Below are 25,826 nucleotides of genomic sequence, written 5' to 3' on the forward strand. Positions count from 1 at the left end.
ATTAATTCGACAGTTCATCTGTACTGATTGTGTCTAGTGTCAACTCAGGAGAAAAATAAATAGTTGGTATGAAATGTTTTTTCCAAATGTTCAAGCCTTCAGGAAACTGATACATAATTATGCTTAAATACACCATGCATCATATGCGACTCCTAACGATTAAGGGAGAAAAATACAAATTAGGCTGAAAGCAGGTACTTGGACATGTAAAATATCTGGGAAATACAAAATATTTGTTTTCAATTATTAAGAATAGATCAATAATGAACAGATTCCAACACTAAGAGTAATACAAATCACTATGTAAATTTTACAAAGAATATATTCCATGTTGGATAAAGAGGTAAATTGAGGATAAATTTCTTCACAAAAGTCATGCTCCATGTTAGTTTTAACCAACACCAAAATATTATCAGATTGTATACTTTGAGTCCATCTAAAATACAAATAATGAGCATAAACTTGAAACATAAAACAACATGTACCGCTACAGTACAGAGCCTATCATTTATATATATCACACTGTTTTAGAAATTGTTTTACATTTTGGTGCACCGATGTGAGTTCTTTGAAACTGAAACAAGCAACTAAAATGAAAGAAGGAAATACATCAAAGTAGGAGCATAAGATATCTTGTCAGACTGTTCTATGACATTCTAGCTTTTCAGACAGTATTTGCAGCCATCTGCCTTTGATGATCATGTTGAAATGCTACAGTAGACACTTAGGCCTTTTTTTAGTATTAGTCAATATTAGTGAGAATTTCACCAAATATAAATCTAAAATATTTGATGAATTTGTAAATGACATATCTTAACATTTTAGCATAACTGTAAATCTGAAGATTGTTTATAATCAAACAAGTTTTGTTTTCTGGGAAAAAACATTTATGTCATTATGTGAGAAGATCTGCAGATGAGGCCAGGAAGCAATATGCTACTTGAAGCAGAGATGTCTTTATACACATTAAATGACATTGTTTGTTCTTTAGGATTTTCACATTTCAACTTACTGATAATAATTATTGTTTCCAGAATTCTTCCCTTGAATTATTCACTCACAACTCCTTCTAAGGGTTTATTGAAGTTGACAGTGTTAGGCTACAGTTATCCTAATTTATGTTTTTATTGTGTTTTATTGTCAAATCCGTTAATAATTCATCTAAAATATGCTACAATATCACCTATTTTTGAAAAATATAGTGACATGTTACCTGATTTTGAGTGCCCCTTATTGAATGTTCATAAAAATACAATTACCTAAAATGTACAGTGGAAAAGATATTTCACCATTCATAAACATATAAACTATTAGTCTTGATGTAAGTAATTATTTAGTTGATAATTCCACAAAAGTTATTTCATGTCACTTTGGCCGAAGACTACATTGGTTAGCCTTCATTGAAGGACTTCATAGGTTTGAATCCTGATGTCGACATGTTTTTTTTGTGAAATTGGTAAAAGGTTTTACCGTATATGATAGGGAAAAAAAGCGTTTCCATCATTGCTCAGTTGTGTTTTTCTATCAATACAGTTACGTTAATGTATGATCATAGACAAAGGAGTCATGGCTTAAGAAATGTTACCTCTTTCTTTTCCTTGAGTTTAACTGGTGGACCACGAGGGACTCTTACAAGTGGTGTTTTCTGAGTTGCCTCAATTCTCCTATCTGGTGTTGTTGCCTTTGGAGATGGTTTCACTTTTGGTGAGGGGCGTAACAAGACTGGTGTAGTTTTGGCATTTTTCATCTGCCTTACATCAATATTCTCCAACTAAAGTGAAAGAAAGAACAATACTGCACTGAAATATTTCCAGAATCATTCTTAATGCATCGACTAAATGCAAAGAATCTGACCTTGGCATTCAGAGATAGCACAACACTGAATGTATACTGTCAGCCTGATGGGTTCCGATGTTTACTACCAGATTAACATCTAATTGGCTAGAACAAATATTTTTATGACAAGCATACATATTTGAGCTATTGATCAATGTGAAGATATCCCATTTGTCATACCTCAACCTCCATTAATTCTGTTGAAGAATCTGAGTCTGATGCTGTATGTGTTCCTGAATCATCATTTGAGGCAAAGGCAACCTTCCTTCTCTTTGACACGGAGTTCGTATTTCGCAGTATGCTTCTCTGTGGAGTCTTCAGTGCACTCTGAGGTGTCCTAGTTTGGCTATTGGGTGAACTGTCTCGCTTTGACACTTGTGGTGTTGTCGTCTAAAGAAAAAACAAACATAGCCATGGGGCTTTAGCTGATCTGGCAATAAACTGATTCTTTACCAAAGAAGAAAGGTACGTATCTATGGATGAAAGTGCCACTGTAGGTCACCTGGACATGTAGTTAACTTAAAACCGCCATAAATTAACATCATATTGAAAATTTAATTATTTATAGAGAACTATATCAACACGGAGAGTCATCACATCGTGACGTTATCCTTCCCAAACATTCCATTTGGAGTGACATCCCTTGGTTTTACAAATGGCAGAAAATGGCGGCTACAGCAATGTCATTCACTTGAAATAAAATTTGCACCGAGTAAAGTTAGAGTTAGAAAGAAATCCAGACCCAGCTGATGCTGAAAATGGATTGATATTAACATTCTGTGGACTTTGTGTGTTTGTTTGAGTCATACTATTGCTGTTGATGATGGGGATTACCCTTAAGGCATCACGGTTGGATTTCTCGAAGCAATACTGCTGAGTGTGGTGTTAAACAACAAACCAGCCAACCGAAGCAATACAATGTGGAGCTCAGTGATTTCTTTTGGTAAGTCGAGTATTCTGTTTTAACTTCCAATGGACATCAAAATATTTGTCCTGACCAGCTTTCGCCATGGTTCTGGTATCAATGACGTCATGGGCCAGTGGGGTTCGTTCTTTGCATGCGGCGCGTTCGATACCAGCAGACAGATATTTGTGACAACAATTATATTATAAAATGATAAAAATTCATTCTCTATTTGAAAACTAAGAATGTGGCATTAGTTTTGATGAAATGTGCACAATCTGAAAGAAATTGCCATTTGGTGACTTAGCATAACACCACTGCCACAGGCTAATTTGCATATCATGTGTCAACAAACGCGCTTTTTCAGAAATCAGAATAGAACTGACTTATATAAGTATTTGGGGGCGCTTTACATATTGTTTTGCATAATTATATAAATATGCTACTACGACTGCGACAGTGAATTGCATGACAATACATGTTTACACATCAAAGTGACCGTGACCGCTAGCTCTCTGTAGGGCTTCAATGATAGCACATGGAGCCGAACAACCAATGTAAACATAGGATAACTACGCAAATGGAACGTTTTTTCACGATTTACCGGATTTAGGATATTTTCTCAATGAAAGTTAACCATTCTATGACGTGTTTATGTAGACTTGTCAATAATGAAACTGATGAAAAACATATGCAATATCTTGAAAGGACTGTGTAAGATGTGATGAATCATGGCAGAGGTACTATGCTGGTCACATGGAACGCTGGGTAGGAGAGTGTCCGTGCTATTGACAACGTAATCATGTGACATACTGGCGCTCATTGGGAAAGGAATGGGTCACCTGCTACTATCAATATTATCCGCACACTGTACAGCTCTGTCCGAGTGTCACTGTCGCTGTCATATTCTTTAAAAAAAATGGTTTTCTTACAATTTTCAGAAAAGAAATGTTTCTTTTTTATCTAAATGTCATGATCAGTCTGAACCCAATTTCAGTGCAAAGTAATATATATATTATCACTTTTTATTAAATATTCAGAGCTGCAGATAAGCTATGTATTTGAGTAAATACCCCCCAAAAATATTCAAAACCCAATTACTTTCATTTAACTTGCGTACAGAAACACATGCTTTAAATGAAAAACTCAAATGTATAAAAACAGCACTCGTAAATAGCCAATGAAGCTTTTTAAGAATACATAGAATCGAGCTAGTTTCCAAAAACAATTACGAGCTAATTTACTTTCCAAGTCAAGTATATATTTAGAACTGTTATATATACATCTAAAACATTATTTCATTTTTTTTTAAATCTCAAAATGTTTACTCATTAGGGGAAAAACTCAATTTAGTGGTATATAGATCAGTTAGAAAATATTGGTTACCCAATGAAAAATGTAATAACCAAATTAAAAGTAAAAACTCAATTGCTCAAACAGTTATCTGGAGCTCTGAATATTGGGAAAATTACTAAGAGTGAAAAATACCAACTGAAGGGTTTAAAATTGCTGCAGGTGATGACATTGGGCTTGTCTGTGTTAGAGCACTTGATGTACGCTTTTTCTGCTGTGACTGCTTCATGGCCTTCATCTCATCCTGTAGCTGAGCTATCTTTGTTTCCTTTAAGAGAGAAAATAACTCAATTGTTATACCACTATATTTTGATCCTAAAATCCATTTGATGTGAAACATGTCACAAAGTAACAATCATACTGTACCCTTTTAGATTGGAGGAGGAAAATTATCATTTCCTTTTCATATAATGCAAGTGCTTGAACAGTGCTTAAAGGTGCAATATTGATGCAAATTGGCTATATAAAGGCATACTACAGCATATGTTGAAGAACATCAAGTACGGGAGATTGATTAATTTTTTAACTTAATATAAGCCCATGGGCTTAAAAGCATTTTATTTTTCCATTTTGAAGCACATGGACTAAACAACGACGGGGAATAAAAACGAGCAGTCCTGGTAGAATCTTCTCCAGCAATGAATACCAAAGGTTTTCTCTACCTTTTGCACAATTTTCTTTTGCATGCTGTCAGTTTTCTTTCTCTGTTGCGACAACTGAGACAAAACTTCATTCTGTGAATAGAAAAATTGTCATGTGTTTTTTTAGCTATAACTCAACTAAAGTGATAATTTTGTCATGAAGAAAGCTAATACTTTTCAGTGACAAGATAATTTGTACAAATTCCTTCCCAGCTATTTGATCAATTGCATTTGGCTTATTTCCTACTGATGATTTTAAAAGCTTTAGGTCACCTTCTCAGATATTTTCTTTTCCAAGTTTACTGTCATTTCTTCTATTTCTTTCTTCATCTCTCCACACTGGTCATTATTCAGCTGAAATATTTCACATTTTAATAATTAAATACAAAGAATTTACAATTAGCAAACTGTTTTGTATAACTAGCTGGATATTAAGATAAAAAACAAAAGTGTAATACGGTGAGCAGTACATGAAAATTGAAATAAAAGTTTAGCATTTTGACTTTTCAGACTGCACTGGAGCTAGTTTATTTTACAATGTCAGATCAGAAGTTATGAACTGTTAGTTTTTTCATATCACACATACAGTGTCAGAATTTAAGGGAATGGGGGAGTACTTGGGTCCTTGAGGGGTTTTGCTGTAGTAACATGCTTAAGTTTAAGCTAGGGATCCCCTTAATCTGTGAGTTCTATGATCAAAGTAATGAAAAGAGCCCCTTGACATAATTTCAAACACTTATCTTATTTCGACAAATGATAAATGGCATTGTTGTTTGCAACTGAGAATTAAGTGCCTTTAAAGTGAGCATGGTGAGTGTGAAGTCAGTTGATTTGAATCATAAGTTATTATGCCTTAAACAGTTGTTACGAAACAAGCCCATACAAACAACATAATCTAGTGAATCCAAAATAATGAATCCAAAAAAATAAGAAGTATAAACCTGTTTCAAAGTAGTAAACTCATCAGATTTAGATCGTAAGAGTTCAAGTTCCTTTTCCTTCTGTTGTACAATCTTGCCATTTTCTTGTTTATACTTTTCCATAGTAGCCATCATCTGTGAGAGCTGGAATTCACACCGCTCCTCTGTCTCTTTCTGCTCCATCAAACTATGACCTAGTTTTACTTTCATTTCTTCCATCTGCATAACATTAAGTGTTAAGGACATGAAAATGAACCATATATAATGCCCAGTAGAACCAATAACATCCCATAACCAACACAAACTACATCATGCATCATACTTTTATAAAAGTGATAGTAATTAAGGCCATAAAAACAAACAAGTACAACTATTTTACAAATAATCCTCATCATTAATAGTCCTCATCATAAATCTGTCATCAAGGATAGAGAATTAGCTTTTGTCAAGTGTGCCCTTTGAAATTTAAGTGTGCCAACCAGAAGAATATGTATGAAATTTACCAAAAAATGGTCATTGAGCATGTTCACATATTTATCATTTTCACCTGTTTTACATAATAAAACATTGCCACAAAAAAACTTCTATAATAAATGTCATTTATAAGTGTCATTTTCACAGGACACCAATATTTCAACAGTACCATTGGCACTTATATACAAGGAATTTCAAACCTTGCAAAATGTTTTGTAAACTGTTTCATTCACCTATAATAAATACTTCTCAAGTTATTGCATAAACAAACTGTTTTTCAGGTACCATAATTAAGGAATGCCATGGCATATATATATGACCACAGTGATGAGTATGTCTAAAGATATCCCCAGAATGCCAGATATATATACTTCAGATGACTCAACACAATTAATGCTTCTGGAAATTGAGACACTGACATGCAGAAGTATACAAGCAGACAAACCACAAATAAATATTAGACTCACAAAGCTAATAGGGAGGATTCGGCCTTTTGACTCTTTAAACTTTACCAGCAAAGATACCCAGGCAAGGTGAAATAACAATCTCACTGAGAGGCAAACAAGATTATCAAAACCTAAACCTGGTGAAAAAAACATTTACGTCCAAGTTCTGTCTTATATTCAAGGTTTCATGATTATCAACACATCATGCAGTACCTGTTGGACTGCCTGTTCTTCCCTTAACTTTGCCATCTTTAGATCGTCATCTGATAACATCAGTTTTGATTTCATGTCATCAAATTCAAGTTTTAGTGTGTCCATTTGTTCCTGAAGTTCAGCATACTCCCTTGATTTGCATTCAGTACTCTTCACTTGAGAAGATAATTTTGACTTCAGGCCCTTGATCTGAAAGTAAACATATAGTTTTCAACCAATATTTTCAACATCATGCAAAGTTCAAGATAATAAATCTAGTGTTCACCAGCTATGATCAAGACCATTAGAGTACCATACTATCAGCCAGGTCAAACTTTGTCAACATCCCATTATAATTTTCATAAACTCTTATGTTTAGCATGGAGAGTTGGGGATATATTTTGTATCAAAATCCTGAAAGGGACCTCTGATGATATGACCATTTCGTACTTGCTAAATTCCATACACCAAAGGATGCATGTTCAATCCACATGCAATGACACAGAGGTAAATTCAATAAATATATTTAAAAAATAATTGCAGCTGAAACAATAAGACTTTCCAAATATATAAAGGCAAGTGCATTAAAACATTCTGTAGTCATATAACCAGTCTGTTGGTCGCAAGACTAGCAAAAATCTTCAAAAGACTACTAGTTTCTGCCTAAATCTAGTTCTTTTACATAAAATGCCATAGTAAAATTATCTGTGGACAAGTTGAAGTTAGCATGGTGTTTATCCATGGATATTGGCACATCAACAACAGTGATTTTGGGCAAAACAATTATATTGAAAAAGAAAATATTTACAACAATCACTGTGATATGATGCTGATATATGTACCTCTTTTTCCAGTTCTCTGATCTGCTTATTCTTTGTAGTTATCTCTCCTTTTAAGTCTTTGTGTTTTCCTTCAAGATTTGACATTTGTTTTGACTTGGACTGCATCTCCTTATCCAAGTATTTATCCTGTAACAACAATGTGCCTAGTTATGTCTCCAGGTTCTACTTGTATGAAGTGAACAACACATTTACGAATACACATTAGAGATCTAACAACATAAATGGTATGCAATAAAAATACATTTACTAATATATGGGTATGGAACCGATAATATATCTATGCATATATGTATCGCAATGTTGTGAGATTTCATTCTACTTTCTGTCTACATGAGAATTTGGGATACTTGTTATGACTTACAAAAGAACAATATAACTTCTAAGCCATCCCATAATTGCCTTATTTCAGAACTCTTCAGTGAAATTAGTCCAATTTCAGAAGGTAAGTTGGTCATCAGAATGACAAACTTAATCTGAAAATCACATTAATCATTTCATTTACAAAAGTAAAAGCATTTCTTTGTGTAGTCCTTTGCAGTATGGTTTCTGCAAATTTTGTTTCTGTATACAGGAATAGCTTCAACATACACCCAACAAATGATCATAAATGATTTTACTTTTGAAAGAATGAAAGAGGAACAGACACTAATGTAAAACACGAACTTGTCTACGGCTAGCTGAGCTAATAACAAATGTCAGGGAAAACAATAGAATGAGATAAACTCAAACTTACCTGTTCTGTCTTTTCATCTCTCAATTCATTAATGGTATCTTGCAATTCTTGTGTTTTCTGTGTCAGTTGTTCATTTTCCTCCCTGAAAATAAATATAGTTGCAATGATTTCATAATGTAACATGTTTGTATATTGTATATTGATGTAGGGGCCTGCACGGATCTATGGGGGAACATTACTAATTATTCCACATTTTGTACATGTACCTGTAGCAATCATGGCAATTTAGTACAGTGAAAGCCCTGGACAAACTTAAACACTTGGCTTAACATGTAAAATCAAATTTGAACAAGGAGTGAAACAAAGCTCTAATTGTATAAATTCTGATAACAAATACTCAACATGCTCAATACATATTCAGTTGTTTACAACCACCAAACAGTTCCTATCTCGTTCTTATAAGTAGCTTTGGGTATATTTTTGGAGATGAGTCCACATTTTCACTTATGAGGAGGCAAGGGTACATGGCAAGTTAACTGATTCCCACTGCAGACTATTGATGCGTTTAATGGATTATTATACTTTGTACAGGAAATACTTGTTTGTGTCAGGTCAGTACAAAATGGTAGTGGTGGCATGAGCACCAAGTCTGGTATCAGTACGCAAAGTCAACCTTTTGGATAGCCTTTATATATGCCTACAAAGTCAACCCCTGACTTACCATGATATTAGTTGGTTGTTTCAGTTTTCATAATATAATTTTAACACTTTGCACTCAAATGGTTCTCAATCCTTTTATCATGTTTATCAAGTTCACCAAGTTATTATTTATCAAGTTCAGGATGTTCAAACGTATATTTTTCAAGAGTGCCACAGGACACACCTAAGATCTTTAAGATATTTAGGTGTGCCCTTTGGAATTTAAGTGTGTGAAGAAGAAGTCTGAAACAAAAATACCATACTGATAACTGATACTGAAACAAAACAGTTTGGTACATTTAACATTGTTTCCTAGCTCTAACATAAAGTTCATATCATTCTACTGAACATAGTTACAGTCTGTGCCATAAACTTTTGAGTTTACTAGCCCGAAAAAGGCTCTTAACATCGTTTTCAGTAGACTTTAGTGTTACTACATAGAATGGTATTAAATGCGCTTACTCATCTTCCTGGGGCAAGGGCGATGACTGACAATAAAAAGTCCAGTTTCCACCCTTGCCAAACTTGGCTTGATTTTTGTGGCTCGATAATAGCGCCACCAGTCGCTATTATGAGTTATGTTGCTTCTATGTCCCTCCTATTGATCAATCAGATTCCACCTCTCATATTACTTGCATTTGCTTCAAACAAAATGGCGGCACTCAGTCAAGACTATAGATAGTCAAGATTTCTTTTGTAATAAACATGTCTTACCTAGAAAGGTGCATCAAATCACTTGAGCACCTTGGTAAGAAACATGAAAAGATTTGGAAAATATCTGTCAACGCCCAGTTGACGGTACACACACTTTGCGAATCCTGCAGTTAATGGAAATCTGCACATTTCAAATCCAAGTTCTTTACGAATCGAATATATCTAGTTCGTGACGCGATCTTGAGTGGACTATGCATATGCTCATTAGTTCAGACAAAATGTAACTCTCCGGAAATCCAGCCTAGTTCGGCAGAGGGTGGAAACTGGACTTCTATACTAGTCGGTTTCCCTTGCCTCAGGAAGATGACGCTTACGAGAATTTCACTGGACCCTGGCTTCTGACAGGTGGCTAAAATCATAAACTGTACATGTCACTTATATTTCACTGATTAAATGAACCAAGAAAGAGTAAAGTGACTCAACACTTTGTTTTACACTAACTGAATTTGACATATGAAAATAAGGACTTTTCAAAATTACAGATACACAAAATGTCTTACCAAGGGCACTTAATTGAAAATCCTAGATAAATCCCTCATGCTGTAAAAATGCTTGTATAAGTAAAACATTAATATATATGATATGTCAAGACCATTAGGTATTCTCTGGAGGGTACATGACTTTTTGACTAAATAAAACTTAAAAGCAACCGTCAGAAAAAACTTACTCCATATGTGTCAAAATATCCTTCAATTTCTTATGTTCATCCTCTGTTTTCTTGAGGTCTCTCTGTAACATCTGCCCCAAAACAAAACCAAGCAAACATAGAACTCATTTCATGGGCTGTACAAAGTATCAAAAACCCAACCAACAAAAAATAATGAATAAATCATTTGTACAAAACTTTTTACTGTATAATAAGAGTGATTTTTATGTCGCTTTCAGTAGTTATTTAATGTCACTCCGTGTAAATATTTATAGTAAAATACTATTACCTGTACATGCAATTTTTAAAGAGAATACTTAATTTTTCTTCATGATCAAAATGTAAAAACATAATACAAACCTCATAGTCTTTTTTCAACTTCTTTGCTTCATTTTCTAAGGACTTGAAATTTTGTTCTTTTGTACTGAGTTCTCCTCGAGTGTTGTCAAGCGAAATGGAAGTATTTGTCAACTTCTCTCTGAAGATAGACAACATCATACTGCCTATATTTTGGAATGAAAGCAGTCTATAAAAGCAATCTAAAGGCAAAAAAGACGGTGCTGCTGTTGCTCAAGATTTCTCTGTTCTACATGGGGTGAAATCCCAAACCATCACATCACATTTTCATATCACATTTGGGTGTGTAATGTGATCTGTTTGATCATGTTAATGTTAGTGGACACAAGGCATTAAGTTACAACTCTATAAACCTTATTAACAACAATATTCTGATAACAACCATCTTTGTCAAGTATCATCCAATATGGCACTGCAGTTTCTCAGTAATGTTATATATTTTTTAAAAATTCAAAACAATGATCATGGGATACTGTGACGCTTGATTATATAATTTGTAACTTCGTATCTTTGTCAAGTATCATCCAATATGGCACTGCAGTTTCTCAGTAATGGTATATATTTTTAAAAAATTAAAAACAATGATTATGGGATACTGTGATGCTTGATTATATAATTTGTAACTTCGCATTATCAACCATATTTGTTTTATATTCAAAAAAATTCAATGTTACAAAATACAGTTATATTCCTTATATAAATGTCATCATTATCCAGCTGTTATGCTACCAAAATTTAAGCTCCAAAAGTTTTCTTCTGACAAGATCACGCCTAAACTATTTTTAACATCTATTTCAAGCCATGAACAAATCCACATCACATTATGGACAAATACTTCTTCACAAAATCTCAGCCTGCCTGGCCATGTGCTTTCTGACAAGAAGATTTCAAAAGATTTTCAATAGTTTAATGTTTACCAATTTTGATTCTGGGAAAGCTTATATTTTTTTAATTTTAATGGCACGAATAAATGTGAATCGTATCAATGTTTCAGATTCCTACACCTAAAGTTCCAATCAAAGAAGGGTCTTAAGGATTTTTCTCAATTGGATTTTTTTTCAGGTCTTCAAAAAAAAAGCTTTTGAAATATTTTTGAAAAGTATTAAACAGAATATGTGGAGAAAACTTCTTGCAAAGCCATACTTACTTTTCCGTCATCAGAGACTGTTGTAGATCAAGAAGTTCTGTTCTGAAAACCTGGTGCTGATCTTCCAAAATCTGACACTGATGTATTGCATTTAGATTTTCCTCCTGTTGGTTAATTAAGAAAAAGGATATCAAGAATATTTTCAAAAGTGATTGAGTTGGGGTTAAAGCTGTTTTGAACAGTATTCTAGTTATATCACAATGTATTTTTTAAATAAATCCTGATATTCAAAACAAAGCTATATTAGTATGAAAGTCTACAATCATGAAAAATACAGTCAATAACCATGATTCATTCATCAATAATTTGTGATCAAATATTATGTAAAATATAATGCCACGGCTCTGTAGCTCACCTGGATATGTAGTCAACAATTGAAAATGCTAACAAGACAATTTAACCATGTTAACAAAAGTTGCTGTCAGAATTTATATTCAAATATGTTCTGCATGAATGTTTACTAATAACTGTTATAACACGAAAATTCACGATTTCAACAAAATATATTATCACGAGGAGAAACATTCATGAAAGTTCAGCTCCCTTAGTCTGGCAATTTCAGAGAAAAAGAAGTTAACAAAACCAAATATATATTTTGAGACACATGACACGGATTGACAAAAAGACAAAATTTATTTGAAAAAATATCAAACAACAAACTTAACAAAATTTCATCACATTTTGAAACACACTGGTTGAGTAATGTTCATAACAACTTTCAGGTTTCATTGTTATCACAATGCGAAAATGAAATCAAGGTCAAAATATAAAATATCGCAAAAAAAGGAAGATATATGTTTGACCCCCAATACCAGCTACATATACCCCAAATATCTTTACATCTGGAGTAAAAATGGCTGAGTTACAAATAGATTGTTCAATATGGACGCATATATGGCAGTCATATTGAAAATCTAATTCGAACGTCTTGAGCAAATTCAGGTACCAATATTGGTGGGACAAGGATATGAAGTTTCAGCTTCATTGGTCCAGATGTTTCTGAAGACAGAATGTTTACAGACAACAAGCAAGGCATAACATAAGCTCACTTGATTTTATGTCAGATGAGCTAAAAATGTTTAGCAGCTGCAGTGTAAAATAATAATAACTTAAGATTCTGACACACATATTTTCTCTCATGAAGTAATATTGACTTGAGTGATGTATCTAATTATTCAAGTTGATGAGGTCTCACTGTACTAACATGCTTCTCCTGAATTGTGATGTCACAGGTGGCAATTCTGTCAAGCAAGCCTTTGTTCTCTTCTTCTTTTTGTAATTTTTCTGATTGTTCACACTCAACAGCTTTCTGAAAGAAGATTGAATGGTTTTCATCTCATATCACTATGAATAGTTATGAGCCAGATACTGGGACCCGTGTAGTAAAGGTTCTGGTGAATGATGCCAACGTGAACATTATTATAGAAAACTTAAAAGGGGAATTAAACTACCAGGTATGCCATTTTAGACAATTTAGCAAGTTTGAATCACGACATTTATGATACTGATCTTTGTAGCAGCTAATGATTACCATAATTACAGGTACACAGGGACAATATCTCAAATTCACAAATGGTGCTTCATATTCCAGTTAACATATAAATATATAGAGAATATTCCATGTGTCAAATGAAATACCATGTTTCTCTCATTGAGTGATGAGGGAAAGGTGATATTTTCACGAGTGGCATACCAAGGAACACAGACCCAATATTATGCTGATAACACAATCATATATATTACAATTCAGTAAATTTACAGATCTGCACTATAGGAATGGTCAATCAACATATATGGCTAATGTAAATTGATGGCCTGATACACAATTTCTATAAGTACAAATTGAAATACAATATATCACAAGTGATTTCATTCACCTAATATAAAACATATAGATACATATACATATAATAATAATTAGCCCTTGACAGAAACCCAGGGGCATGTTTGTCAGTTGGTGATTTATTACTTTTCAAAGCATATAATCTCAATATAAAACCCATGTCAAATACTATAAATATAACCATGCTATGAATATAGCAATACCTGTAGCTCCAAAATGTGTTGTTTACTTTCATGCAGTTCAACTGTAAATCGCCTTTGATCTTCTTTGAAGCAAGCATTGTCTTTCATCTGTTCATCAATTGTCCTCTGATACTCACTCTGTTAGTTTTAAAATTTTTGTATCTCAATATAATATTCATCATTTCTTAATAGTCATACATGCACACAGGAAGCATTCCAATGCATTTCAAATAGTACACTGATAATGAATGCAGATGTAAAACTCGTAAATAATAAAACATCCTACAGGCACGGGGATTTAAAAGCAGATAAACTAATTAAATGCCTTAGTTGAAAAAAAATGTTAAGAGCCAAATCAGGCATGACAATAAAGTTAGTTTAGATCGAAAATAGAAATTTTCTTTCTCACTCAAATTAAATCCTTTGTGAAAGTGTCCGGCATCTTAACAACTGATTTGTCTTGCATCGTAGTGAAAATAGCCTTATAACAGAGGTTGTTCAGAATACGGAAAAAAATATTTGTTTTGCAACAAGCTCATCGCAATGAAAGTTAATGTGAGTCTGAACTTGATATGTGCCACTGGCATGTGCATGCTGCTAATGTCTATCAGTTTTGTGGCAAGTATGATATTCCTCAAATTGGACATGCTTTATAATTATCAGATAAAAGATTCATTCTGAATACATTGTAGTACCATATTTAAAGCTGAACCCTATTGTATCGCCACATACTCTACCAAAATATATCAGCTCTCTGGGTATATGTGTTTCTGAGAAGAGGATATTTAAATATTTTCCACAATTGAAGATATTATTTTTTTATGTGAAACACACTTTTTGCAAATTCCATGTTTCAGCTCTCTGAAGCTTTTTGTTTTTATAGAAAAAAGATTCCTGAAACATTTGTAGTTTCTACAATCACATCACACATGTACATTGTGGTTTCTTAGAAATACTAGAAGACAGACAACCCAGTACACCATGAACTCTCTTGGACCTTCTCTTCCCAAGTGAAGAATTGAGAAATAAATAGAATCTACTTACAATATCGTCCCGATATGGCTGAAATACTGCCGATGTGACGTTAAATCTTAACTCACTCACTCACTCTACTTACTATGTCCTTGTTCAAAGCACTGACAGTTCCTTCCAGCTCAGTCTTCTCAAGCATAAGAACATCTGTGTTAGAGAGTGTATAGAAAATATATGCATATGTAGCAATGACAGTGTGCAACTTTAGCCAGTATTCAGAAGCCCAAGTCTACTGGTGAAATATACATTCCAGTACTTTTACATTTTTGTAGCTAACAATAGCCCAAACACAACTGGTACAGAAGCTCACCTGTACCGAATGATATTTGCTATGATGTCCTCCACCAGTCCCGGAGTCAAATTGATATGATACAATGAATTTCATTGCCATATTTATGATAAATTTAAAACAGAGGCTATTATTATAACTGATCAAGTTGAGGTGAGGTGAAATTTGGTTTAACGTCGCATCCAAGATTATTGCACTTATATAGCGACGTGCATGCACGTGTGTGTGTGTGGCTGCTTGTACTAGTCTGGACTGATGCCGATTTATAGTGCTAGCTCACTGAGATACCATGCTGCAGTTTAACATGAATACCCCACTCAGACACAGTATACTGACTCCGAGCCGACCAGTCCTTGTTTTAGCCCCTTAATGCTGAGCGCCAGACAGGGTAACAACAAGTACCATCTTTTAACGTCTTTTGGTATGACGCGTCCGGGGATCAAACCCCGGACCTTCCTCTCTCCGGAGGCGGTCCTGATCAAGTTGATGTTTTGTTCTTTTTCAGGAGTGAAACCTTGCAAAATTACTCAAGTTACATTTGCTTCAATACATTATTTTTCAATAATGCAAATAAATATAGTACACATTGAATAAATCTGAATAAAAGCAATAAAATTAGGAGGTTATGCTTAAATTATATCCCCCCCAAACATATGATTTCAGCATTTCTGCATGTGGTATAGGGAACCAAAGGGAAGTAGTCATGATGCCTGAAAGTGAAGTTTACCTTTAGAACTCTTTAAGTTTTCAGACAGAGATGACATTTCTGACAACTGTTGTTCATATTTCCTACAGCTGAAACAAAGAGAAACTATGAAACAAGCACATGGATCTATACTGTTGGAAATCAAGTCAGTATTAGTTAATGACCTTTGACCTCTTGCTTGTAAGGGTAATCATTAACAGGTTGAAAAATTCACATCACAGCAGACAAAGTTGTGTTTCAATGGTATCCCATCAGTTGATAAACCATATTATAGGAGTGCTGAATGATACACAAACCTCTAGAAAACTGTAGTGCCAAACTGTAGATACAGGCCAATTTTTACTCTAATTATGATCTCTGTGGTAATATGAACTAATTTAATTGTAGCCAGAAAGTATTTACAATAAACGGCATTATTTGATGTTATATTAAAGATTGTATTTAATTAGTGTTTAAGTAGTTCATAATTTATGTTTCGGTTGCTTTGTGTTCTTTTATACTCTGCGTTCCTTTGACTGTAACCGTGTGCTTTTTATTTCTTCAAAATTTAAAAAAAATTGCTTTACCTGTTTATATAATGTGTGAAGTTACTCCATAATCACTATTTTTTTTAACTTGTTTACTTAAAGGGTAATAAACAGTTTACAGTTTTGTTTATTCGAATAATTTATTGCAAGTTGTTATAATAAATAAGGTAAATACATACAAGGCATGCTGATATCAGATAAACAACCGTCAGCTTTTACGAAAACCTGACACAAAAAAATTCTGGTTTAGCTCAATGTTGACAAACAATTACTACCTGATCAGAAATGATGCATCATTAGCAAACATAACCATAATCTTCGTTCTGGTAACTTGATATCACAAAACAATAAAATTGGTGTCCTACATTTCAACTTGGGAAAGAAGGCTGCAATTTAAACCATCAATTTGTTGCTGCAGGGATGTTTGTTTAGCATCATATTCTGTATTTGAAGAAACCATAGTCTGTTCCAAAGTGCTCTTGGCCTCTTTCAAGTTTTCCAGCTCAGCAATTAACACTTTTACTTTTTCTTCATTCTGTACTTTTTCTTCCTGTAATGATAATGAATATTCATTATTATCAGAATGAAGGCAGGAATCTTAAACTACTAAAGTAGGAATTTGTTATCTATGATGTCACAGTACAAATATTTGAATAAATCCCACACGCACAAGTGAGTGAATGTTCTTTGAATGTGAGTGAATGTACTTATATGCCAAAGGAAGTAACACCCACAATTACACACAATCAGCAATGTCACACATCACTGGTTCTTACGACATTTATGGTATCCTTTTCTGCCTCAAAATGTGTGTGTTGAGGTGGGTGGGGGGTTTACTGATCATTCGTTCATGAGTTCTAATGTTGTAGGTTTCTTGGTCATTTCACACATATTTTGCATCTTATCTATATGCAGAAGTTCAATTTTCCATTGACAATTGAGAACAATAACCTGAAAAAAGTGAAGCTGCTCAGATGTTGTAACCAAATCACTATCTTTCAATTTCATCTCTGCAAGCTGTTGTTCAGACTTCTGATGGAAAGTGGCTGTAGAGAGAGAGCAAACATTTGTTTTCAACCGTAAAACACACGTCTAGTTTTGGTAAAAAAACTATACTGAACAAAAGTGAGAATATCAAAACATTTTACACAATACAAATATATTTGGTGTCCCTCAGTCACATGTAGTTTCCAATTGTTTAAAAGCTATTATTACTGACAAAATTTTAATAGGAGCTTGAAAAAATCATTGCAGTGAAAAGTCAGATGGAATGGACACTGACATAGCATTTAATAGCTACAAAGTGTCTACGCAAGTAAAGTAAGTTCAAGATTTCTGTAATTTGTTGCTCTAGCCTAGGTGTGCTATAATGCCATGTTTTATTCACTTGAAAGAGAGATCTGAGCCATTGGTTCCAGATGGCCACAGAGCAAGCATGGAACACAATAGGAATCGATGGCAGGGTCATCGGTGACACCACTGTCAGGCCTTTTCTTTAACAGAGAGGTGTAAGCTGTAGACAGCCAGCTGTCCATACAGTTCTTGCCTTACATCATCAAACTGTCTTATCTGCATCTTTTCAACTCAGAAGTTGATAGCCAACATGAACTGAGAATGAGCAATGAGCATTTATAGTTAACATATGATTTATTATCACATGTGATCACTAATATTTTGTTATTAATTACAAAGCCCATAAACTGATTTGGTCAAGATCTATCTGTATATTAACAATTCTTTTTGTCCATGCAGAGTGAGACTATAAGCACATTATTCGTGTAATCAGTCCTGATAAGTCACATGTTATTTGTCTGCTTTTTGGGGCTAACAAATTCCAGAAAGATCCTTGATCTACCATTGCTTTGTTCTAAAGAATGTATCTTTTCATCATTCCTCTGCAGCATTGTTCTGACATCTCTGATTTCTATGTCTTTTTCATCACACTGATCCATTAATACTTTCAGCTGAAACAAAGTCACAAAAGCATTAGTCATCCATTTCAAAAGCAATTTATCTATGTAATTCATTCTAAAAACACAATTTGATTCAAATATTATAACATGAATATAATATTGTGTTATACCGATAAATATTATTGTTTGTTTGTTATTTTACGCTGCACTCTGCAATATTCCAGCTATATGACAGTGGTCTGTAAATAGTCGAGTCTGGACCAGGCAATCAGGTGATTGACATCATGAGCACTGATCGATGCAATTGGGATACAATGACCTTCATCAACCTTTCATTGGCCATCACAAGTTTGACCAAACTAATTAAGTATTTCATTATTAATATTGCATATCAAAGAGCACGATAAAACTGGATATATGTTGAACCAGACTAATCTAAATGGTACAGAGAAACCAAACTTAAAGCCATATTCTGTTTAAATTATAACAAAATTACAAAATTCAGCAAAGGGGACAGACTGTAAAATGTTGATTCCCCCTACATGCTACCTCCATGCCAAATCTCATTTAAACATTTGCATTTCAAAAACGGCTACAATAACATATCTTCACTTTTCCAGTTTATTTTTAGTATGTCATCAGTGCTGATATCAAAACATCTTTGCTGATTCTTAGCAGTATGTAAAACAGTTTTGAGAAAAGTTAGCTTATATTTTTGCAACATTGTCTAAAACAGTAGATTTTAATCACAATGCTTTCAACATACTTCCAACAACATATGTCATCATCATTCACATTTTTAGTTCCCAGAAGTCATTGTCTTTTAGAAGACATTTTTATCCAAGTTTATACACAGCAAGGTACAGTAAACATTATCAGTAGTACATGAAACAAAAAACATGAAATATGTCCATGCCTGAATTTCGGCATCAGTAAGTTTTGTTTCTAATGCTTCTTCTAGCCTGCTACGGTCATCCCTTTCAAGTTGCACTGAAAAATTCAATAATGTTATTAAATTAGGAATTGGTGATGTATAGAAAAAGTTCAACAAGACATACAGAAGCCAATTATTATATTCTAGTTGTTGTAATAATATTATGCAAGGCAAAACTATGATTGTCCAAATATCATTCTCTCGCCGTAAATCCCTCCATTATTTATTTGCTTGGTCTAATAATTACATCATTCTTATTTAAAAAATGTAAAAATTCTACAAAGCTCCCATTTTTGGTACTGTCAAGAAACAAACCAACTTAAACTTAAATGTTCAAATATTCAAATTCTTCCATGGATTCAAATTCAGGTTGCTTACCAAATTACAGGTCAGTGTCACCAAAGTTACTTGCACCAGTTTTATAAGACCAAATTCTGTAAAATCTGTTGGGACATATCTTGTTAAAATAAGGGCAAACCAGTCAACAGTTTATGAAACTGAATATAAGCATTGTAAGAAAATTTGGGAGATCTTGGGTCATTGAGGTTAATCACAATAATACCTGGTATTTGAATATGGAAAACTTTTATTTTGAGCCGCATGATAAATGATATGACAAGTTCCCATTGATTCTCATTCTTTGTATGTTAAATGTTCTTTTGTTTGTTTGTTTGTTTGTTGTTTTACTCCACACTCATCAATATTCCAGCTATATGACGACGGTCTGTAAATAATCGAGTCTGGACCAGACAATCCAGCGATTGACATCATGAGCATCAATCCATGCCATTGGAAGATGATGACATGCATCAACCAAGTCAGCAAGTCTGACTACCAAATCTTGATAGTTGCCTCTTACTACAAGCATAGTCACCTTTCACAGCAAGCATCAGTTGCTGAAGACCTATTCTACCCCAAATCTTCACAGTGAGATCAAGGTCCTTCAACTGAATACGTAAAAAATCTGCTAATATTAGGTTGTTATATTTTAGCATGAATACAGGGGCTACTGACTCTGCCACAATAAGCACTGCAGGTGCCTAGATAATTGACCAAAGGAATATGCTTGTTATGCACATCAGTCAAATTTCTTTTCAGAGATGGGCAGTTGTCAACAAACTTAGTTCAAAAGTTGATGAAACTGAAACATTTTTAATGACAGTTACAAGGCACATTATATATACCCCTTCTGTGCTGCATTTTCTGTAAAATACAGAAGCAAATATGGACTTTCATGTAACATTTCAGTCTTAGTATGGGGTGCTCACAGATTGATCTAGAAGTTGGTCAGGGGACGCATATTAGAATAGTGCGCTTGATACGGTGAATATGGTAAATGTACTGAACTGATACAAATTAATATTGCTGATCAGCACTTCCTATGTCTAATCTCGAAGATAACACAACAGAGATATGATGACATCAACTAATGATACGCTTACACTGGTTGACAAGCCTGTTACAACTTTCAGTGGTTGTGATTTCCAATTTCTTGAATTCTGCAGACAGTTCCTGGAATCAGATATGTGTCCATGGTTTATCAGTTTTTTAGTGACAAAAATCTGAATGTTTCTTTATTTGGATAATGTTCAGATCAAAGTGAAACATATCATTTCACAAAAAGAATAACAGGCACAAGCAACTATGGCTTACCTAAATTTTTCTTGAATATTTGCATTAGTTTTTAAAGGTCTCAATAAAAGCATAAAAAAGAATTTTAAATATGAGTTACAGAAGATTTGTTACACAAAACAGCATGAATATTTAACAATGCTACCTTTGGAAATGGAAGACATCCCAAACTAGCAACTACCACACAACCGTAATTGATAGGGACTGACTTTTCATAATGTTATCCATGCAATGAATAGTTTATCATGAGAAACCTGTCAAGTTTTGACATGATAAGCATAAACTTTCATTCTTATTTATCCCTGCCGAATTTTAAGAATATGGACACTATTATTATGCTGAATGAAATTAAGCCTAAAATGAAGTTGTTTTTCAGTGGCATTATATGTTATGGCCACAGAATGGGTCTAAACATGATATGCATAATCAGCGGTAGAAACTAACAGTTTCAGTCCAATTAGTCCTCATAATGATAGCATAAAGCAAAACCTTTAAAAATGTCAAAATTCTACTAGTCCTTAGGATACCTTTGGCAAGGACTATAGGACTAGTGCCAATTTCTAACCCTGATAATGGATAATAAAAGAACATTAACCTCAAACTGCTGAAGGTGATCTTTCTCTAAATACTTCAGCTCTGTTCTTTCTGTTTCACCTGAAAAAAATCACAAAATATTAAGCAAAGAAAACTTCTGAATAAGTAGTTATTTATCAACTGATTGCAATCTAATTATTTTTTGTATAATATAGTTAAAACATGTCAACGAGCCTATTTTTTACCAATCATGCAAGTTCATTCATTTTGCATACAAGTTCTGTGGAATTTACTTACAATGATTCAATTTTTCCTCCAGTTTGACGGCATGGTCTTTGAGAATATTACAAAGCTGTCTTGTAGAACTGATTCTGAAATGGGAGAGGTTAAGCAAATATATATACAAGCTCACACCCTTATATCTGTTTAACTTGACACTATTAACATGTTCTATATGTAAATATTTTTGGCACTAATATGTTCCTTCCATTCCTGCATAAGTCATATCATGTGAGAAAAGTGAATTGCGTCATATTGTAGATGTGTACACTTATACATTGTACATTTATATACACATTTAAAAGAGTGAGTGAGTGAAATGGGTTTAACGCCGCTTTTAACAGTATTCCAGTTATATCACGGCGTGTCAGCTTAATGTGGGAGGAAAGCCCGAAGTGATGCAGGTCGCAGACGTTTACCACTTTGGTGAAACCCACGAGCACGGGTATGGTGCTGACAAACCTAGAAACATAATTGGGGTGAACTGGGATTTGAACCCACAATCGTAGGTTTCTGGCATGCCCAAGGGCCGCAACTCGGCACAGCGAATCACGGCGCCTTAGACGACTGGGCCACCCGTGCCCCTACATTTAAAAGAAAAAATTGTTAAAGAGACAAGTCAAGCATGCAGGTAAAGATATAAAAGCTAAAGACCCAAGGGACCATAGATTCAAATAATTTAGCTGCAAATCTCAAGGACCCTAAGACCCAGGGATTTATAGAGGATTCAAAACGTGATATTTTTAAAAATTTGATTATTTTAATATTCTTATTTCATCAATTCTGAGGAATTGGGAAAATTCAATTTGGGAATTGTTACTGTCATTTGCTACAGGCCTCTGAGCAGGTCTATATATATCCCTGTAAGACCCCCTAAAATCCTTAACACAGCAGAGTATCTTATTACATGTTTTATAAGGGTTTATCACAAATATTAAAAAGTATATGGACCAAACTAGTGCAAGGCACTGTTGCTCAACAGCACATGATACAGTTTTGAAATTGAGCATGAAAGTCAGGGTGTCCTTGTCATAACCTAATGTTAAAAGTTAAATATTGAGGGAGTCAAAAGATTCAAATACTATAGGAAAGAAATCTTCAGGGCCCCTTAATTTCAAACACTGAAGATACATATAGTTAAATCTTTTACCATCAAGTAAGTGAGTGAGTGAGTGAATGAGTTGGATTTAACGCCACTTTATAACAGTATTCCAGTTATATCACAGTGTGTCAGCTGAAAGTGGGAGGAAAGCCCAAAGTGATGCAGGTCTTAGACCTTTACCACTTCAGTGAAACCCACGAGCACGGGTATGGTGCTGACAAACCTAGAAACATAATTGGGGCGAACCGGGATTCAAACCCACAATTATAGGTTTCTGGCATACTCAAGGGACGCAACTCTGCAAAGAGAATTAGCTGTTAATTAGCCATGTAATCCGATCTTATTGATTTCCTTCCTTTCCGTCTCCTGCATTTGCTGTACAAAGGTAATACAGAAATTGGTTGATATTTCCATTCTCTAAATTCAGTGTTGGAATGAACACTTTGAAAATAGAAGAATAACCTCATACATATTCAATGCTCTGCTTTATCTCCTACAACATACAAAGTTACAATGTAACAGTAACAGTGTGTGTATTTATTGTTAATGCTGCCCTCAGCAATATTCCAGCTATACGACGTCAGCCTATCAATCATCAGGTATGGATCAGACAAACCAGCGATTGATATTATGAGCAACAATCCACGCCTTCAGGTTACGATGACACGCAATCAATCAAGTCACCAAGCCTGAACACCTGTTCCATTAAATTGCCCCTTACTGTGAGCATAAGTTGCTGGGGACCAATTCTAACCCGGAATCAACAAGGAATCAACAGGGTGACAACTGCCAGTAATTTGTGATATCTTTCATTGTCTTAAGTTGTATCAACTGGCCATGGTTTCATTGTCTCTCATTTCAGAGAGTATATAATATGATGTAGATTACCTCTGAACAATCTCCTCTCTATTGCCCATTTCTTCCTGAAGTTTTAAGCTCAGATTTTCATTCTGGAGCTGAGAACAGTAGAAACAAGCAATTCAAATGTTAGGTGTAACTATTTAGGTTTAAGGTGTTTGAAATACCATTATCCCTTAGGTCTTGCATTCTTTTCTGACGTCATCCTTATTTAGAAAAGTGGTATTTAGAAGTCATTCAAACAATGCCATCACCATGCATATTTAATGTACCGGTATGCATCACCACCTCCGTGGTGTAGTGGATACAGCACCTTTCAGGAGAGCAGAAGGATTGGGGTTCAATTCCCTGGCTGCTTCATACCAAAAGACATAAAAGATGGTACTTTTGTTAACCTGTCTGGCACTCAGCATTAAGGGGATAAAACAAGGACTGGTCCATATACTGTGTCTGAGTGGGGTTAACTGTGGCATTGTATCTCAGTGGGATAGCACTATAAAACCTTCTGGACTAGTACAAGCAACCACACACACTCATGTGCATGCCATACCATACAAGACCAATAACCCCACTTCAGCTCAACAACTGTATGCACACAATGCAAACATTTTTGATGGTAAGATCATCTACACATAAATTGTGGGATTACAAAATTTCACCCACTTTCCATTTTCAACACTTTTACACTCACCTGAAGCTCTAAAATTGACTTTCGAAGCGATTCATTTGTAGTAGATGCTTCATGTATCTTCTTCTCCTGAGAATGTCAAATATACATTTAACAAATACATGAATCTGAACTCCTACTTAATTTACACTGTACATAAAGAAACAGCTCTAATATCGTAATGTCATCCTCTGTAGCTTAAACTATTTATAATCCACTTACCCGATATTACAGAAAGATACTACAATAAACAACTTAGATTACCTTCTGCTTCAGTTCAATTTCAATTTGAACTTTCCATTTTCGAATTTTGTCTGCTTCTTGATGAAGTTTTGCATGGAGTGACGAAAGTCGCTCGGTGCCAACATCTTGATGTTGCCCAAGCTCAGTCTGGTTATTGACATTTTGGTTCTCTAACAACAGGCGAGAAAACATCTCAGAAGAAACAGATAACAAATAGCAGAAAAAATAATATAGGCAGCTTTTTCAACTATTATTTCAAAATATTATCCTATTAATATGCTGCATGGAATGATTTTGTCTTTTTGATTGACCTAAACATGCTCAACAGTCAGTTAACCGAACCCTGATCCATTCTTTATTTTACGACACATCTCTTCACATTGGCATAGAAAATACATTTTACACGAATTAATACTGGTCTGGCCTAAAAAACTAAGTTAAAGAGATTAACCAAATAAATATCTAGTATATCAGCATATCTAGTAGTACATGTACTTAGGCCCTTCATGACTACAACATTATTACATGTACTGACTAGATCTGCAACTGTCCATGCATGACTTTTATAAACAGCTTTCTTTTTGATTCATAATCCTTTAACAGATTTTCAAAACAATCTGGAGCACACCTATTGGCTGAAGACTATTATTATCTAGTAAGATGGGTTATTGCTAAATTTAGGTTGAATATGGTAGTAAACATTCAACTAATAATATTTGCAGGCACACACAGGTTTATGACTTACCATTTAACCGAAGGAAAGGAACAGGAGCTGATGTCCTTACATTTGAAGCTGGGGGCTGTTGTAAAGATAGAGCAAAACACATAAACATATTATAGTTGTACTTCCTAAAGAATTTGGCAGAACTAAAGCTGCATAATATTTCTTAGAATTGGGCATCTTTGATTAGATTTGGATTTTGAATAATTATGAATTACAGAACAAACCTGCAGTATTACTTGCAGTAGATATATACAAGCTGTGGAGCCATAACAAATAAACACAATAATACAATCATCATTGTCAGTTTGAAGTTTTTTAAAGTTTTAGTAAAATGTGATGAAGTTGTGTTGGATTGAGATTCACATTGTATTTGAAGCTAAGGATCACTTAAATCTAAAATTTCAGGCTTATATGACCTTGACTTTCATGAATATGTCATCAGTTGTCTGCAGTTATAATGCAATAATACAACACAGCCATTAATTATTAAATACTTTGAGTGACAGTACATCTGTAC

The 25,826-nt window shown here is 34.2% G+C and overlaps 1 protein-coding gene across 2 annotated transcripts in view; it reads right to left on the reverse strand.

The window, feature by feature from the left end:
- Positions 1-25,826, reverse strand: part of LOC124138996 (synaptonemal complex protein 1-like) — a 32,265-nt gene that overhangs the window by 4,109 nt on the left and 2,330 nt on the right. For both annotated transcript variants that reach the window (XM_048384425.1, XM_048384424.1), the window contains exons 3-29: positions 25,331-25,385; positions 24,607-24,755; positions 24,367-24,432; positions 23,706-23,773; positions 21,734-21,807; positions 21,498-21,556; positions 20,713-20,782; positions 19,253-19,326; positions 18,279-18,387; positions 17,375-17,469; positions 16,789-16,973; positions 15,918-15,985; positions 14,987-15,048; positions 13,891-14,007; positions 13,049-13,153; positions 11,845-11,948; positions 10,701-10,818; positions 10,362-10,432; positions 8,342-8,423; positions 7,609-7,734; positions 6,788-6,976; positions 5,676-5,873; positions 5,008-5,088; positions 4,756-4,827; positions 4,233-4,361; positions 2,017-2,226; positions 1,586-1,771 (exon numbers count right to left, since the gene is read on the reverse strand). In XM_048384425.1, coding sequence (XP_048240382.1) covers positions 1,586-1,771; positions 2,017-2,226; positions 4,233-4,361; positions 4,756-4,827; positions 5,008-5,088; positions 5,676-5,873; positions 6,788-6,976; positions 7,609-7,734; positions 8,342-8,423; positions 10,362-10,432; positions 10,701-10,818; positions 11,845-11,948; positions 13,049-13,153; positions 13,891-14,007; positions 14,987-15,048; positions 15,918-15,985; positions 16,789-16,973; positions 17,375-17,469; positions 18,279-18,387; positions 19,253-19,326; positions 20,713-20,782; positions 21,498-21,556; positions 21,734-21,807; positions 23,706-23,773; positions 24,367-24,432; positions 24,607-24,755; positions 25,331-25,385 — 2,922 coding nt within the window. The remainder of the gene's footprint in view (positions 1-1,585; positions 1,772-2,016; positions 2,227-4,232; positions 4,362-4,755; positions 4,828-5,007; positions 5,089-5,675; positions 5,874-6,787; positions 6,977-7,608; positions 7,735-8,341; positions 8,424-10,361; positions 10,433-10,700; positions 10,819-11,844; positions 11,949-13,048; positions 13,154-13,890; positions 14,008-14,986; positions 15,049-15,917; positions 15,986-16,788; positions 16,974-17,374; positions 17,470-18,278; positions 18,388-19,252; positions 19,327-20,712; positions 20,783-21,497; positions 21,557-21,733; positions 21,808-23,705; positions 23,774-24,366; positions 24,433-24,606; positions 24,756-25,330; positions 25,386-25,826) is intronic.

Source organism: Haliotis rufescens, unplaced genomic scaffold, assembly GCF_023055435.1.
Source record: "Haliotis rufescens isolate VD_foot unplaced genomic scaffold, xgHalRufe1.0.p SCAF_5, whole genome shotgun sequence".
Classification (NCBI taxonomy): domain Eukaryota; kingdom Metazoa; phylum Mollusca; class Gastropoda; order Lepetellida; family Haliotidae; genus Haliotis; species Haliotis rufescens.